The sequence below is a fragment of the Lissotriton helveticus genome, chromosome 1_1, assembly GCF_964261635.1.
Source record: "Lissotriton helveticus chromosome 1_1, aLisHel1.1, whole genome shotgun sequence".
NCBI lineage: Eukaryota > Metazoa > Chordata > Amphibia > Caudata > Salamandridae > Lissotriton > Lissotriton helveticus.
Window position 1 is genome coordinate 2,145,182,792 of NC_136057.1, and position 18,820 is coordinate 2,145,201,611.

At 49.4% G+C, this 18,820-nt stretch overlaps 1 protein-coding gene across 3 annotated transcripts in view; it reads left to right on the plus strand.

The window, feature by feature from the left end:
- CCDC18 (coiled-coil domain containing 18) overlaps positions 1 to 18,820 on the plus strand; it is a 1,360,824-nt gene that overhangs the window by 1,025,786 nt on the left and 316,218 nt on the right. For all 3 annotated transcript variants that reach the window (XM_078646342.1, XM_078646344.1, XM_078646343.1), the window contains one exon: positions 15,476 to 15,619. In XM_078646342.1, the coding sequence (XP_078502468.1) occupies positions 15,476 to 15,619 (144 nt within the window). The remainder of the gene's footprint in view (positions 1 to 15,475; positions 15,620 to 18,820) is intronic.

The following is an 18,820-nucleotide window of genomic DNA, read 5'->3' on the forward strand; positions in this document are numbered from 1 at the left end:
TTATAAACGTATAAACATAATCAATGATGCTTTCCAATCATCTCAATTTAATGTTTCTCAAGTAAGAACAGTGGGTAGTTAAGGTTGAATAAGTTTGGCATGCTTTTGGCAGCTGGTGAAGAGGTGAAGCGTTTGTTTGTTTTTTCATTTAAAAACAAAAAATCCCTAAAAATACTGAAATTGAAAGGAAGTTAATGTTGATGACAATGTTGGTTGTGGCTGTGCTTTAAAAACTAAAATGGTAAGGAAGTTACTACCTTCCCCTTGTGTCCCAACCCCACCGTACTAAGTCAACCTTAACTCACAATCCCAGCATGCAGCATTTGGTAAATTACACACCTGTCCAACCAAAAACAAATGCAATAGACTATATAAATCATCCTTGAACCCATCATGTACCTACAATGCCGCCATCATACATTCCTTCACACGGTCAGCCCATTTTTCCTTTATACCTTAATTTACCCAATATCATGACAACACATCATCAGTCATGCAACCCAATATTGTATGTAATATGTCCATACAAACACCAGTTTACAACTACACACCCTTCAAGCAACCACACAGTCATGTTAATATGCTCACATCCATACATCTTTATCACCAACAGTACATGGACAAACAGCCACTAATTTATAACTGCACACACTATTATACACCAGCACACTATCTTCATACATCCAAGCACACGCAGCACTACGGCTCACAAACATAATACAGCATACACCCACCATTTAATGCCACAGTGACCAGCTACCATAGACTAAAGCAATAGCGTGACTGCAAGAACCTAGTCATTCAAGCATGCATACTTTTAAACACCTACAAACATATTAAACTATTGACTCAGACACATCACATAGCAAGCTCACTCAAGTATTAAGAGTTTATACAGACACAATTACACACCAACACTACTAGCATCAGTCCCAAACACACACTATTCTACATGCATACAGCTATCAACGTGCACTTAGAACACTATTGTTATGTACTAATATGTCAGCCAACAAGTACCAGTATAGCTGCCATTTAACATTATTCAGCATTGTTAATTCAAAAACAGTACTCCATCATATAACCTTTCTCAGTTTTATAAACATAATCAAGTAGATTCTAAACATATATCATTCCACGTTTTATCTGGTAATAAAAGTTAAAAGATATGGGTTAACTTAGAATGCTGGGTATGGACACAAGTTGAAGGTAGCACCTTGAAAGCGTTTTTTTTAAACTTTTTAGTATTTTTAACTTCCTTTTTCCTTTGTTATGCGATTTGTAGAGCGCATGGCTGTCCCAGCAAACAGACGTCCCAGTGCTATAAATCAGAGAGAAGGTGGAAATGAGGATACTGCTACTGAAAAAGCCCGGTCTTTACTCTTTTCTAAATGCCAGAAGATTAGGGATGTTCCTAATGGAGAGAGGCAGTGGGTTCCAGACAGTCGGAGTGAGAACTTTAAAAGTACGCCTCTGACTCTGGCCCTACGGAAACGTGGCATCCGCATCAAGTGAAGATCTGCAGATCGTAGGGCACGGGTAGGGCTATATTGGTGACCTAGGTCGCTGAGAATCGTCGGACCAGAACCCGCCAGTATTCTATGTGTGACACAGAGTGCTTCAACTTTGTTTTTTAGAACTATGACTCCGCTTCCACTGTTTCAATTCCAGAGTTACCCATGCAACAGTTAATAGTCATAAGATTCTAATAGAGACCGCAGATTCCTCACCTTCGAATATTCCCCAGGTATCGATCCAGAAAATCTTGAGCAGTAGCTCTGCACACTGGTAGGTGGCATTGTTATGGACCTTAGCCTGCACTCAGTGGCAGTCAAGACTAACGTCTTGACAGAGGTGCTTCGGGCGGAAGTGACCCCCTCAGAACTGCTTCTCCATTTTAATGAAGACTTTTCGGACGTCCTGCTTCGGACCTGGTCAAGCCCACCACAGGGTCTTCTGTGAACAGGACAGTTGCTTCCCACCATGGACCCATCCCAGGGGACCCCAATTTCTTCACAGAACACCCCACCCCGGAGAGCCTGGTGGTCCAAGCTTGCACTTCCCGCAGAAACCTTCACGCATTCCCTGCAACCCTTTGGATAGGGAATTTAAGAGGATGTACACCATAGGCAAAGAAAATGTTTTCTTGAACACAAAGTGCCTTTTGGGCTGTTACTCCCGAGCACTGTGGGATTTGATTGCGCAGGTGCTGCCTATGGTCACGGAGGAGGCCCGGGCCATACTCTCCCAAGCTATGGCAGACTGGAGAGGTACGTCATCACCTGCACCACTGGAGGTTAATAACATCAGACTGCTGGTTCTCCAAATTGTCTAAAAGCAATGCTCTCGCTCCTTCATGACTGCTCTTCCATCCATGCCACCCACTTGCAACAGGCTGACAGAGGACCATATATCCTTACTCCGCCAGGAAATGGAGGCTCTCTTGGCCAATGGAGCCATAGAGAGGGCACCAACACCAGAAGTAGGTTGTGGTTGTTATTCCCACTACTTTCTTTCTATCATAGACCTGCGCCTGCTCAATTTCTTCCTCAAAAAGGACAAATTAAAAATGCTCACACTCTCTCAAGTCCTGTCTGCCCAGGACCTGGTAGACTGGATGAAAGCATTGGACTAGCAGGACGCATATTTTCACATCCCCTCCCTGTGCCTGTCCACAGACATTACCTCCGGTTCAAGGTAGGCCATGAGCACTTTGCTGTGCTCCTCATCTGAAAGAAACAAGTTAGTTAGATTCCTTACCTTAGAATAACCCCCAGGCGTCAGACTGGATCCGTAAAATTTAGCATAGCAGTACCCTTGCGCGTCGGTAGGTGTCTGCGGCTCCGCGTCCGTCGTCGGCGGCACCGGGATGACGTCGTCGGAGTACTTAGACGCCGCCCTCGCGCGCTGATGTCAGTTCTTTTTTCCGCGCCAGCTAAGCGCAGGTCCGGAGAAAGCAGTACTTTAGTCATGTTTTGACTAAAACTTTTTGATCTTTTTGATCTCTTTTCGAGTCTTCACGACTCTTCGTGCCGGTAGGGAATGCCAGGGTTCAAGCCCTGTACCAACTGATGTCGGTTACCGATCCCCATCACCCGTGCCTGTATTGCCTTGGGGCCAACCACGACGGCCGGTCGTGCCCCGACTGCTGGGCCTTGATGTCGAAGGCTAGGCGGGAGCGGTCCCGCAAGCGCCTCGAGCTCCGGCAGTCGGCCCCCTGCCGCTCAAGGTCCTGGTCCAGGAGGGAGTCGAGGGACCGGTCGCGGGGCCACAGTCATCGAAGGTCGACGAGTCAACACCATTTGTCGGGCTCCAAGTCCTCCGGTAAGAGGCGCAAGAAGTCGAAGAGACGTCCACGCTCTTCTGACTCCCCGCGGCGCGGCCGGGGGTTCTGGCGACACCGGCTCCGCCGGAGCCGCAGGTGCCGCGGCCAGCTCCATACCCGCCGGTCTCTGGACTGAACGCGACGCCGGAGGAGATCGAGGCCTTCCTCATGGCCGTGAGGTCCCTCTCTCCTCCGTCTGGTCCCGTGGTGCCTCCGGGCCCCATGGCCCCGACTGGGAGTCCAAGTGGGCCGGGTGCTCCGGCCCCGGTGCCGTCTGCGCCGAACAGCCGTTTCGGATCCGGGTTGCCGCTGGTCGACCTCGCCGGCATCGACCCCCAGGGTGTCGCCCCCGGCGCCGTCCCCTCACGACGCCGTCCCTGATCCCTCTCTCGGTCCGGATCTGGCGTCGGACCGACGCCGCGTTCGACGCCGGCTAAAGAGCCTTACTTCTTTGATCCGGCTCCATCCTTTGACCCTGAATTTCAGGAGATGGAGGACGAAGGGGATTGGGAGGGGTCTGAGGACCCTCTGACACGTGAGTGTCAGTCCTTCCAGGACTAGACAGAGGAGCTAGGGGAGGCCAGTGGTCTTGATACCTCCCCTGACACTGACTTTGTCTCCCCTCCTACCGGGGCTACGGAGGAGGGGGCTGCTTATAGTGTGGTGCTGACACGGGCAGCCAAGGCCTTGGCGCTTACGCTCCCCGTCGCTACTGTGTGGTCTAACATCCTCACTGCGGTCCTTAAACCGCAAACTGGGGCTCCGCAGCCTTTACTGCCGTTTAATGAGGCTCTCATGGACGTCCTGTTGGGCACCTGGTCCAGGCCCGCTACAGGCCCCCCTGTAGATAGGAACGTCGCCAGTCCCCACCGCCCAGCTCTGGGCGACCCTAGTTTCCTGTCCACCCATCCCACCCCCGAGAGCCTAGTTATCCAGGCCTCTACTTCCCAATCTGCATTCCCGACTGCACCCCCAGATCGGAAATCCAAAAGGTATGAACAGTTTGGTAAGAAACTGTTTTCATCCCTCAGCCGTGGGTTGCGGTCAGTAAACATCGCTTGCCTTTTGGGCCGTTATACCCACTCTCTGTGGGATACGGTTGCGGCCGTGCTTCCAGAGAGTCCGGAGGGTGCCCGGCCAAAACTCGCTCAAGCCCTCACGGAGGGACGAGACGCAGCTCGGTATTCTATACTATGTGGGCTGGATACCACGGACTCGCTGGGCAGGGCGATGTCAACGACGGTGTCTGTTCGCCGCCACACCTAGCTGAGGTCCGCCAACTTTTCGGCCGATGTCCAGAGCACCCTCATGGACATGCCGTTTGATGGCAGCCACCTCTTTGGTGGCAAGGCAGATCATGCGCTTGAACGTTTCAAGGACTCCAGGGCTACAGCCAAGTCCTTGGGCCTCTCGGGGCAGCGTCAGCAGCAGTCTGCCTTTTGCTCCTTCACGTCCTGCCAGCCACGGGCCACAGTCTAACATCCAGCGCGGCGGCGGATGTGGTAACCGCTGTGGCAGTGCCAGGGGACAACGGCGCGGCCAGCCCACATCCACTCCCGCAGCATCCGCCTCAAAGCCCTCCTAGTCCGAGCTTTCCAACCCATTTAACGTCAGTGGGGGGCAGGGTCCGACCATCACCTCCTTCACTGGAGTACTATCACTTCGGACAGGTGGGTGCTGCAAATCGTCCGAAGGGGCTCCTCCCTCCCCTTCGAGGCGACCCCTCCAGACATGCCACCGCAGTACCACTGCGTGTCGGGAGATCACTTGCAACTTCTGCAAGAGGAAGTGTCGGCCCTCTTGGCCAAGGGGGCCATCGAGCGCGTTCCTGGGCCAGAAGTACGGTGTGGTTGCTATTCCCACTACTTTCTGGTTCCCAAGAAGGGCAATCTTGGGAACCCTATCTTGGACCTACGGAACGTCATTGGCTTCCTCGGAAGGAGAAGTTCAAGATGCTGACTCTGGCTGAGGTCCTAGCTGCCCTGGACCCCGGAGACTGGATGATAGCATTGGACTTGCAGGACGCGTATTTCCACATCCCCAGCCCACCGGCGTTACCTGCGGTTCATGGTAGGCCACAAGCACTTCCAGTTCACCGTGCTCCCCTTTGGCCTTACTAGCGCCCCACGGGTGTTCATGAAAGTGATGGCAGTGGTCGCAGCTCATCTGCGCAGGTAAGGGGTGTCAGTCTTCCCCTACCTTGACGACTGGTTGTTGAAGGCGGGCTCGCCCCAGACAGTCGTCAGCCACCTTAAGACTATGGCCGACCTCCTGCACTTGCTGGGGTTTTCCATCAATGTGCCGAAGTCACACCTGTGTCCCTCTCAAAGGTTCCTCTTCATCGGAGTGGTTCTGGATTCGGCGCAGTTTCAGGTTTATCCTCCCGAACAGCGGGTTCGGGATATTCAGGCTCTGGTTCCGATCTTTCAGCCTTTATCCCGGGCCTTGGTCAGACCTCCGGCATCCTTCTGGTGCATCACGCCAAGTGGCGGATGCGGGCTCTGCAGTGGGACCTGAAGTTTCAGTGGGCCCAGCATCAGGGCAACCTGTCCAACCATGTCCGGATCTCGGAGGACACTGCGAGACAGTTGCAGTGGTGGCTCACGGACCGCGATTGGGTCAGCGGCAGATCCCTCTCCCTTCCCCAACCGGAGCATGTTGTTGTGACGGATGCGTCCCTCCTGGGCTGGGGGCCACATGGGAAAGGCGGAGATCAGAGGCCTCTGGTCTCCGGCGGAGTTCCGGCCCCACATCACGCTTCTGGAGCTGCGGGCGATCCGGCTTGCACTGAAGGCATTCCTTCCCTCTGTCCGGGGAAGTGTAGTGCAGGTTTTCACGGACAACACCACCACCATTTGGTACTGCAACAAACATTTCAGAGTGGGGTCGTGGACCCTATGCCAGGAGGCTCTGCGCCTCTGGCAGTGGCTGGAACATCAGGGCATGACCCTGGTGGTTCAACACCTGGCAGGTTCCCTGAACGCCAGGGTGGACAAACTCAGCCGTCGGTGCATGATGGATCACAAATGGCGTCTGCACTCGGATGTGGCGCAAGGTCTCTTTCAGCAGTGGGGAGAGCCTTGGTTAGATCTATTCGCCACAGAAGAGAACGCGCAATGTCATCAGTTCTGCGCTTTGGAATTTCCAAGGCTGCACTCGCTCGGAGATGCTTTTCGTCGCGAGTTGAGTTGCGGTCTGTTGTACGCCTTTCCGCCTATACCACTTCCGCCCAGAGGGCTGAAGAAGATCAGGTGCGACCGGGCCCAAGTCATCCTTGTGGCTCCAGAGTGGGCACGAAGATACTGGTATCCTGAGCTACTCAGCATGTCAGTCGATCCCCCGATTCGTCTGCCTCTTCAGGAGGACCTTCTGTCGCAGCAGCAGGGGACGGTCCTCCACCCGAACCTGTCCAGTCTCCACCTCCATGCGTGGAGATCGAGCGGCGACAGTTGAGGCCTTTTGACTTGCCTCCTGAAGTCTGCGATGTCATTCTGGCAGCCAGGCGTCCCTCCACAAAATCGGTATACGCCTGTAGGTGGAACAAATTTGTGGCATGGTGCACATCAAAGGCTGTGGATCCACTCTCTGCCCCTTTTTCTGAGGTTCTCCTCTTCCTTCTTTCTCTTGCCCAGCAGGGCTCTACTCTGGGCACTATTAAGGGCTACCTCTCTGCCATTTCCGCCTTCTTAAGGCTACCTGATCAGCCCTCTTTGTTCAAGTCCCCCGTTGTAAATAGGTTCTTGAAGGGCATCACTCATCTGTTTCCTCCTGTTCCTTTCGTGATGCCGCAGTGGGACTTGAATCTTGTTCTAACTTATCTGAGGTGCGCTCCTTTTGAGCCACTTCATAACTATCCTCTTCGTCTTCTCACTCTTAAGACTGCATTCCTGGTTGCCATCACCTCTGCCAGGAGAGTGAGTGAGCTCCAGGCTCTTTCTTCACAACCTCCCTTCTTTCCTGTCCATCCGGACAAAGTTGTGTTGCGGACGCGACCCTCTTTCCTGCCCATGGTAGCCGCAGCCTTCCACATCGTGCAGTCCATCACCTTGCCCACCTTCTTTCCGCCTCTGCATCCCTCGAAAGAGGAAGAGAGGCTCCACCGTCTGGACCCAAAACATGCGCTCTTATTCTATCTGGATCGCACACGCCAGTTCTGGGTGGATGACCAACTCTTTGTTGGTTACGTGGGCGCTAAGAAGGGACGGGCGGTGCACAAACAAACCATCTCTCAGTGGGTTGTCTTGTGCATCAAGATTTGCTACTCTTTGGCAAGGAAGGAGCCTCCTGTTGGGCTAAGGGCCCATTCCACTCGGGCCACCGCGGCTACTACGCCCTGGGCCGGGGAGTCCCCTTGCAGGACATCTGTCAGGCAGCTACGTGGGCCTCGCTGCACACGTTAGCAAGACACTACTGCCTGGACAGCCAAGTCTGGAGAGATGGCTTCTTTGGCCGTTCCGTTCTCCGGGACTTTCTGGTGTGATCTTGGTTTGCAGGCCCACCACCGGGGTTGGTATTGCTGGGGTATCTATTCTAAGGTAAGGAATCTAACTAACTTGTTTCTTTCAGATGAACAAGTTACTTACCTTCGGTAACGATATATCTGTAAGAAACATTAGTTAGTTAGATTCCTTACCGCCCCAACCCATCCTCCCCGTTCTGCGAACCGATATATAGGGTTAAGGTCATCCCTTTCAGGGCCCTAGTTTCATGGCACCAGTGTCGGTTTTCATCATTGCTCTGCGTTTCTGGCGCGGAAAAGCTGTGTATAAGAACTGATGTCAGCGCGCGAGGGCGGCGTCTAAGTACTCCGACGACGTCATCCCGGCGCCAACGACGACGGACGTGGAGCCACAGACGATGCCTACCGACGCGCAAGGGTACTGCTACGCAAAATTTTCCTGATCCAGTCTGACCCTAGGGGTTATTCATAGGTAAGGAATCTAACTAACTAATGTTTCTTACAGATATATCGTTATCGAAGGTAAGTAACTTGTTCTTTGGCCTTACTAGCGCCCTTTGGGTGTTCACCAACGTGATGGCGGAGGTTGCAGCTCATCTGCAGAGATCAGGAGTGCCAGTGTTTCCCTATCTTGACAACTGGCTGTTGAAGGCGGGCTCGTCCCAGGGAGTTGTTATCCACTTCCAGAATACTGCGAACCTCCTGCATTCACTGGGGCTCACTAACAATGTGCCCAAGTCACACCTGGCCCCCTCTCATACCCTCCCTTTCATCTGAGCCGTTCTGGACATTGTGCAGTTTTGGGCTTATCCTCCGAATGGTGAGTCCAAGATATTCGGGCTATGATATTGTTGTTTCAGCCTCTAGCCTTGGTTTCAATGTGGCTGACTTTGAGGATGCTGGGCCTCATGGCCTCCTGCATCCTGCTTGTGATACATGCTCACTAGCATAGGCGGGCTCTGCAGTTGGACCTGAAGTTCCATTAGCACAGCATCAGGGCAATCTCTCTGACATGGTCCAGATGTCGGAAGGAACTGCACAAGGTCTGCAGTGGTGGCGAAGGACTCATGATTGGGTCAACAGCAGACCCCTCTCCCTTCCCCAGTCAGTTCTGACAGTAGTTACAGATGCGTCACTCCTGGAATGGGGCGGCCAACTGGGAAAGGTGGAAGTCAGAGGCCTCTGGTTGAATTCGGACTCTACATTAATCTACTGGAGCTCCGGGTGATCCGGCTGGCATTAAAAGCCTTTCTACCCTTAAAGGGAAGGCTAGGTTCTTGGCCAACACCACGGTCATGTGGCACTGCAACACACAAGGCGGGATGGGGGTTGTAACCCTTTTGTCAAGAGACCCTGCACCTCTCGACATGGCTGGAACAGCAGGGCATATCCCTGGTGGTTCAAAACCTGGCGTGCTCTCTGAATGTCAGGGTGGACAAACTCAGCCGAAGATGCCTAGTGGATCATGAGTGGCGTCTCCATCAGAGGTGCTGCAAGGCCTCTTTCAAGAGTGGGGAGAGCCTTGCTTAGATTTGTTTGTCTCCACCGAGTACACGCAATGTCTGCATTTTTGCGTGCTGGAGTTTCCAAGGAAGCTCTCGCTCGAAGATGCTTTTCCTCTCGTGTTGAGCTCAGGCTTCCTGTACACCTTTCCACTTTTACCACTCCTGCCCAGAATTTTCAAGAAGATCCGAAACGACCAGGCCCATGTCATCCTTGTGGCTCCATTTTGGGCTCAGAGAGTTTGGTATCCCGAGCTGTTGAACATGGCTATCAGTCCTCCATTCAGGCTGCCCCTTTGGGAGGATCTGTTGTTGCAGCAGCAAGGGAAGGTTCTCCACCGAAACCTGTCAATGCTTCGCCTTCATGTGTGGAGATTGAGCGACGACAGTTGATAGGTTTCAACCTTCCACCCAAAGTCTGCAATGTTATCTTAGCAACCAGGCTTCCCACCATCAAGACAGTATATGCCTGCCTTTGGGAAAAGTTTGTGGCATTGTATGCAGAGAGACAGGTTGACCCTATTTCTGCTCCCCTCTCTCAAGTCCTTCTCTTTATTCTTTCTCTTGCCCAAAAGGGCTCTGCTTTGGACACTTTAAATGGCTATCTTTCTGCCATCTCTGCCTTCCTGTGGTTGCCAGATCGGCCATCCCTGTTGAAATCCCCTGTTGTACATATGTGTTTGAAAGGTCTGCAACACGTTTCCACTTTCACCCTTCATCATGCCTCAGTGGGACCTTAATCTAGTACGCAACTTTCTACTGTGCGCTCCCTTTGAGCCAATGCACAACTGTTTCCCCCAGGCTCCTAACCATCAAGACAGCCTTCCTAGTGGCGATAACATGTGGCTGGAGGGTGAGTGAGCTTCAGGCTTTGTCCTCTAAGCCTCCGTACCTGAACATCTTCTCAAACAAGCTGGTTCTTCGCACTAGAGTCTCCTTCCCACCAATTGTCACTCTCTTCCATGTAGGCCGGTCCATCACCCTGCCTACTTTTTACGCTCCACCACATGCTCTAAAGAGGAGAAGGAGGAGGAGCAACTCCACTGACTGGACCCAAAAAGAGCACAAAAGAGTTCTGGGTGGAAAACCAGCTCTTCATGGAGCACATCGGAGTGAAGAAGGGAAAGGTTGTGCAGCAATGCTCAATCTCCTGATGGATCATGCTCCGCATTAACATCTGCTATGCACTGGCTAAGAAGCAACCACCTGAGAGCTTGCGTGCTCATTGCACCAGAGCCAAGGCTACGACCACTGCATTAGCACGTGGTGTACCGGCCCTGGACATCTGCCAGGCAGCAACGTGGGCCTCCCTGCACACATTCACAAAACATTACTGCCTGGACTTTCAGGTCCGTTAGGCGGGCACTTTTCGTGTTAGGTCCTGCAGGACTTTTTGGTGTGAAATTGTTTTGCAGACTCACCTCTGTGGAGGTTTTGCTTGGGTATCTTTCCAAGGTAAGGAATGGGCCGTTGGACATCTCTATCAGATGAACAAGTTACTTATCTTCAGTAACACCGTATCTGGTAGAGACTCTGTCTAGCACCAGATGCCTTACTGACCCACCTATCTTTGCTGCTCTGTGGACGGATTTCTAGGGATGGGGATTTCCCTTCTCTGGGCCCTAGTTTTCCACACCAGTGGTCACTTTTCTTTGTGGTGTTGTGCTCCTGGCAAGGAAAGTCATGAAAAGAAACTGATGTCAGCGCGCTGGGTTGGCGCCTATATAGGCACTGCGCACGTCAGTTCTGGCACAAATGGCAAGGATGGTGCCGACGATGTCACGTGGAGCTGAATGAAGTCACCTACTTGCGTGTAGGGGTATTGCTCACAAAAAATTCAGAATCCGGTCTGACGTCTAGGGATAATTCTAAGGAGAGGAATCTGCAGAGAAATAGATTCTCTACCAGATAAGGCTTGATAGAAGGTAAGTAAATTGCTCCTTCACAATATGATTCTGATGTTTTGGTCTCTTTCCTGGATTTTGGTGAGTCTGACTCTGAGGCTGCTGGGTTTTATGGCCTTTTGCATCCTGCTGTTACAATACGCCCTATGTCATATGCTGGCTCTTCAGTGGGACCTGCAGTCCCAGTGGGCGCGGCATCAGAGGAATCTTTCCGACCTGATACTGCTATTGAAGGGAACTGCAAAAGGCCTGCCGTGGTGGCTAAGGATCCGCAGTTGATTCCAGCAGCAGACTCCTCATTCTACCCCCACCCAAAGCTTACAGTGGCGACAGATTGTTCACTATTAGATTGGGGTGGCCATCTGGGTGAGGTGGAGATCAGACTACTCTGGTCTCTGGCAGAATGTCAGCTCCACACCAACTTGTTGGAGTTGAGAGCTATTCACTTGCCATTGAAAGCCTTTTTTCCATTCATCAATGGAAAGTTGGTTCAGGTGTTCACAGACAGCGCCACCACCATGTGGTACTGTTACAACAGGGTAGGGTGGGGTGATGGACCCTGTGCCAGGAGTCTCTGGACTTATCTGCAGTACCAGTACATTTTCCTGGTGGTACAGCACCCAGCAGGCTCATCGAACTCTAGCGTGGACAAACTCAGCCCTCAATGCCGCGCGGATCATGAGTGCAGTTGCATCCGGAGGCGACACGAGCTCTCTTACAAAAATAAGGAGAACCTTGGCTCAATCTGTTTGCCACTGCTGAAAACGCACCTTATAAGCACTTGTGCATTTTGGATTTTCCAAAGCAGCTCTTGCTTGGAGACGTATTCCACTTTTAATGTAACTCAGGACTCCTGTATGCGTTTCTGCTGATAAGTTTGTGGCATGGTTTTCCTCATACCATGTGGACTCCCTTTCTGCACCTCTGCGGAGGTTTTGTTATTTGTTCTTATTTGATTTTAAATTTATGAAGCGCAGTAGTTACCCGAAGGTGTCAAGGGGCTGTAGATCACCATCCAAGAAGAGAGTCCATTAGTATTCCTAAGTCGGAAGCTAGCTACAAGCAAAATAACCAAGCTTTTAGGGCCTTCCTAAACGGCAGGAGCTGGAAGATGGCCTTTGTCTTTTTTGCAAGAGTGTTACCAAGTTTACTGGAAGCAGTGGAAAATGCTCTGTCGCCCCATCTCTTTCTTATAGTTTTCAATACATTAAACTGTAGTTTAGACACTGAGCGAAGAGATCTGCTAGGGGAGTACCAGCCAAACATGGTTTTGAGTCTTAGGGTAAGGGAGATAGAGGGACTTGTGTACAATACAGAGAGATTTGAAGCTGATACGCTTGTTAATTGTGAGCCAGTGAAGGGTTTCTAATCCCTTGGCGGCTGACTGCCATCTAGGAATGTCCAGAACCAGTCTCGTCAGTGCGTTCTGTACCACCTGGAGTTTATGCTGCATACTCTTGTTCGAGCCCAGTTACAGTGAGTTGCAATAATCGAGTCTGGACATTACCAGGGCAAGCGCAAGCTGGTTGCATGCAGGCTGCTGAATGAATGAAAAGATTTTTTTCAGCATCCTCATAATCCAGGTGCAGGTTATAATTGTACGATTAGTTTGAGCATTAAAGTTAAGTTCAAGTCCATCAGTACTCGTAGGTTCTTGGCATTATTTCCCCATGGAGGACAAATTCCTAAAGAGTGAGGCCAGCAGCTACTCTTCCAGCTTGATGCACTTGGGACAAAAATCATCTCTTCTGCTTATCTCCATTCAGTTTTAAAAAGATGCATGACATCCATTCTGCCACTTTGTTCATACAACAGGAAACATTTTCAGCTACTGAGCTTGAGTTCTTAGGGATTGACACCATGATCTGGGTGCTGTCTGCATACAACACTACCACCATTCCTAAGGAATGGGTGATAGCCAGTAGGGGTGCCACATACAGATTGAAAAGCATGGGGCTTAGAGATGAGCTCTGCGGCACTCCACAGGGCAGGGAAAAGGCATTTGTGAAAAAGTGCTGTAACTTCACCTTTTGCGATCGTTCTCCCACAAAGGAGGACAGGAGGGCTAATGCTTGAAGTGAGATGCCAAGATCATGGAGTCTGTCTAGCAGCAGAGCGTGTTAGATGGTGTCAAACGCTGCGGACAGATCCAAGAGTATCTGCATCGTCCCCTGTCCCTCATCTACCAGACGTCTTCTAAAACCATACTGGAAGTCATTGAACCAGTGTTGCTGTTCTGCAGTCTCCATCAGATAGATATTAAGATGCATCTCCTAAATCTATGCCGGCACAGGAAGCAAGGAGATCTGACAATAGTTTTTACAGTCTGTGATGTCCAGATTCGGTTTTTGTAGGAGGGGACTAATAATAGCCTGCTTCCAACTTAGCGGGTAGGATCCAGATAGGATCACATTGTTTATTAGCTTACAGAGTGGGTCAGCTGTAATGATGGCCACCATGTGGAGAACTGCAGGTGGGCAGGCTTCTGAGGGTGATCCTGCATGATCTTTCAGGAGGTATTGTTCAGCCAACTTAGGAGAGAGTATATGAAATACGGAGGGACCTTTTGTCTCCTGGCTAGGACAAGATCGCAAGTCTTGGGATACTAATGGAGACCTGTCTGCGACAGTTGAGTGGGTTGGTGTGATAGGAGCTGAGCTGAAGCCTGTGTGGATATCCATAATCCTGGAGTGTAAGAAAGTTGCTAGCTGGTTACAAAACACCTGAAAGCTCTCTGGTTCCGCTCTGGGTTGTGAGGCCGAGAGCAGTTATACTAACTTAAAAAGTTCTTTAGTGGAGGTAGCATTTTCAATTTTCTGAGTGCAGTACTTAGACTTTTCTTCAATTAATGCTTGTTAGCCTGAGAAGCCCTTGCTCTAGGCAACCTAATGGTTCTTTGTCACTATTTCAGCTTTCTTGCATCTGCCGGATCAACCCTCCCTGTTTGTCACCTGTTGTGATTTGGTTGGTTTACAACATTTGTAATGCCCCATGGGACGTTAAGTTTCTCCTTACATTTCTCAATTTTAACCTTTGGATTCCCTGCATAGCTGCCCTTTGCAGCTTTTGGCTCTGAAAACAGAATTCCTGGTGGCCATTACATCTGGCAGGAGGTTCATTAGGCTTCAGTCTGTCTGTCCACTATATTTTTTCCTGACATACTAGTCCTCTGACGCGTGGCTCTTTTATTCAGAAGGTGGTCACCTCTTCACATCTGCCAGAGCATTACTCTACCTGCATTCTATGCAACACCTCATCCTTCCAAGGAAGAAGAGACACTCCATTATTTGGAGCGTAAAAGAGCTCTGTCTTTTTTTAATTAATGTGTCAAAGCTCATCAGGGTGGACAATCAGATTGACATTGGGTTCACTAGAGCAAAAAATTGCAAGGCTGTACAGATACAAACCATCTCCAGATGGCTAGTCTTCTTTATAAAAATCCACTACATGCTGGCAAAGAAGCAACCCCAGATTGCTTGTAATCTCTCTCCACCATGGACAAAGCAATGACAAACTGTGTTGGCATGCAGGGTACCTGTCCTGGACATCTGCCTAGCTGCCACATGGATATCTCTCCATATGTTCTCGAAGCACTACTGCTTGGACAGTCAGGTCCATTTTGGCAGACATCTCTCCAGTTAGGTTCCTACAGATATGTACTGCTTTGGTATCTTATCAGGTGAGGAATCTGCAGTTAGAAGTATCAATCAGTAGAACAAGTTGCTTACCTTTGGTAATGCATTTTCTGGTAGAGTTTCTGTCTAAGCGCACCACCCTGTGCTGCAAACTGTGCACTTTCCCAATAAGATCCCTTAAACACTGCACACTGGTCAAAACTTTAGCATTGATTTTTATGTTGCTCTGCCTTTGGGCGCGGAAATAATCACAAAAGAAAATGATGTCCGCAGATTGTATTGGGGCCTATATAGGCCCTGTGATTTCACTTCTGAAGCAGACCACGTCAATGCAGAGCTGAACGATACCACCGACTGATGTGCAGAGGTACTGATCAAGATTTTCCAGCTCCTGTCTGACACCTGAGGAATGTTCTGAGGTGAGGAACCCGCAATTGGATAGTCTCAACAAGAAAAGGCGTTATTGAAGGTAAGTAGCTTGTTAATCTAAGCACTTCATTCATATCAGACAGTTGGGGCACAGCAGGGCCCAAAGATATAATTGACTTAATAGGTTATATGTCCTGCTGTGTAACATCAGTGGTATTTTATTACCAATCAGTTATAGGTATCAATGGATTCTCAACCCATCTTTCTATTTTTTTGTATAGATTGCACAATTAGATGAAAAATTGCAACATACAACAGATCAGCTGCATGAAAAAGACTTTGAAGTACTTCAGAAAGATCAACAGTTGAATCAGCAAAAGAAGGAGCTTGAACGAAAACAACGAAAAATAGATGATCTTGAAACAGTAGGTTTTCTTGCACTGCATTTTTTGAGTGTGATAAGCAGGCATATTCGCGACATTGTGAAATAAAATACGAAGACAGCTTTCAAACAACTCTCTTTCGGCTTGTGTTTTATCAGAACATGGTGATACCCTAAAAGCCTTTGATTGATAGGAGCTCAGCTGTGTTGTAAAATTACATGTTACTGAAGCATAGAATTGTACTGCAATCTATACACTGTATTTCTGTTTTTTAAATTATAGTATGTTTACTTGCATTATATTAGAATTGCCTATTCAAAAAGTACTTGTGCTTTTCAAAGTTTACTAGCATGAGATGCCTTCTATTTATTGTTAATGGTGAGCATTTTAGTGTTAAAGAAACCCCACTTCCCCCAACACTGCAGTAGAGCTTTTGAATGGTGGCGTAATATAAGTTCTGATAAGTTTTTCAAACTGCAGATTCATCGTCTATTTCCTGGGCGCCAGACTGGATACGGAGAATTCTTTCAGCAGTGCTCATGCATGTCGGTAGTTTGTGCCATGTGGCTCAGAGCAGATGTAAGTTCCTTTTTTCAGCACCCTTGACCCAGATCCGTACTTTTGTTGACTCAAAATGTTTTCACAGTGGGATAGTGACCAAAGTCCCCATCAAAAATGGCTAGCTGTACAGGGAGTACAGCAAGCAGATGTCCGTTATGGACGCTCTTTAGTCATAACTGGTGTTTGGGCTCAACCGACGATTCTAAGGCACACAAAAAGTGTGCCCTCATGCACCGGAAAGGCAGTTTGGGACTGGGAAGCTTAACTTAACACTGCAGAACATAAGTTGTCATGGTCAACTAATGGGTCCCACTCCCAGTCCAAGTCGCAGGCCTGATCGCAGTCGGAGCCAAGAGGCCACTCCTGCAAAAAGTACACTTTCTGATTGTAGTCTTCTGGTAAGTCGAAGTCAGACTATATACAAAAGCATCAACAACGAAGCAGGACTTGACCCCATCCTACCACTCAAAGTCTAGCAAGAAAGTCAGTTGGTATAAAGATGAAGATCGCACTCAACTGATGTCCCCTGAACTGGTCCCACTTTTGAACCCTATGTGCTCTTAGTTACATGGGCCATTGTCAACCTTGCAGCAAATAGTGGCTTTCAAAGAGACCTTGCTTCAAATTTTTGGTGTGAGTTGGACTCCTTTTGACTCCCTCTGAATCCCTCTGGCACACATCTGGGCCGCCAGTGGGATCCGCCTTTGATACCATCTGCCTGCTCTGGACACTTTACTGGGCCTTTACGGACTCCAGTGCTGACTTGTATTCTGGTACCAGGAGCCGCCAGGTTCAATCCATACTAAAGCCAGCACCCATCAATGATCCGATCTGGGTGCCGATTACCAAACCCAAACCAAATTCTGCCCACTCCAAGCCTATATCATGCTACAGCGTCACGAAAGTGCAATGGGTCTATCATAACTAGATTAAAATTCAAGGCCTCTGCCTCAACGTCAGTGCCAGCAGAGTATTCAGTCTTTATCTGATTCGCATCCAGTGTCTCTAGGGACATTGATGTTGAGGGTGGGGATAGGTTGCTTTCTCCTCATTACACTTATGATTCATTGTATTTAGGCTTGGAAAATGCCAGTGGGCATCACAAATCTCCTGAGACAGAGCTAGACTCTCCAATTAGGCCACCAACTGAAGAAAGCACTTTGCTTGGAGTTGTGTTGTGGGAGGCATCTGAAACACTAGAATCATAGATCCCACTACAAAGTCTAAAACAACCAGGGACAGCTTCATCAGAGCCCCTACTGATGCCCATTTAACTATATGACCAAGCCATGGTCCTGCTCACCAGTCTATCAGTAAGTAGGTGGCTGGCTCTGACTGGCCTGACTTCCTGACCAAGCACTCTACATCGGAGAGCCTGATTGTTCAAACTTCAACTACTAAGGTCAATCAAAATTCTTTCCCATCAAATCCTCTGGATAAGGAATCCGAAAGACTTGATGCTTTCAGAAAGGGAATTTTTCTTCAACAAGTCTAGCCCTTATATCTATCAACAATGTTTGTCTCTTGGATAGGTACACCCATGCACTATAGGATGTGTCTTGCCGTCCGTGTCAGAGGACCTCAGTACTTCTTTACTGCAACGATACCTGATGGTCGAATGCAGCTCCTCGCTGCTTTGGACACAGAAGATGCATCAGCAGAGCAATTGGCATTAGTACTGATTTCAGGAGACTTGCCAGGATGAGATTAGCCAGGTTTTCTAGATGCATTCAGAATCACCAATGGGCATGCCCTTCAATAACGTAGGTTCTTTGAAAATAAACCTGATTCAGTGCTAGGACAAATCAAAGACAGTCATGTCACAAAACATTCTTTGAGGCTATTGACACACACCAGATAACCAATGTGTAGACCTACACAGAAAATCCAGAGGCTGTTGCAAGGGCCTGGCTTACAGTCCTCCTAACCTATATTACAACAGTCAACGCAGTCCTTACGACGCTGTGGTGGCAGGAGTGTTAGATACTGTTCAATCAGTATGGGCAGCAATCCTCCAATTCTTCCTCCCTTGCTGCAGCAGCTTCCAAGACTCTTTAGTTTGTCCTCCCATATTCATGCCTGGCTGGTGGGAGGCAGAATACAACATTTACTCCCCGGCTAGAGATCCATCTTGTCGGGCAACTAGTTTCAACTGAGTGCTCAAAGGGGCTATGCCCTGTTCTTTCCTTGTCCTTCTCACAGTTCTCCTGTGCCAGACTGTCTCTTGGACAGGCACTCTACTATTCCCTTGCAGGAAATTGACCTTCTGGTGTCCATGGCTGTGGAGTGGGGGATGGGTACTATTTGTGCTACTTCCTTGACAGAAGCCTCAGGCCTATTCTGGATATCTCTTCACTGTATGTCTTTCTGATGAAGGACCGGTTCAAAATGCTTATGTTGGCTCAGATCTGGACGCAGGGGACTGGATTGAATTCTTGTACTTATGCCTATTTCCATATACCCATCCTGCAGTCCCATAGGCGTTACCTGCGGTTGAAGATAAACCAGAAATACTTTCAACTTGTTGTTCTCCTCTTCATCCTTACCTTCGGCCCTCGTGACCAAGGTAATGGCAGTAGTTGTTGCTCATCTTCGGAGCTTGGAAGTACGCTTATTCCCATATATCAAGGACTGGCTGCTAAAGGTAGGCTTGCTGCAGTTAGTAGTAGACCACATCTGGAC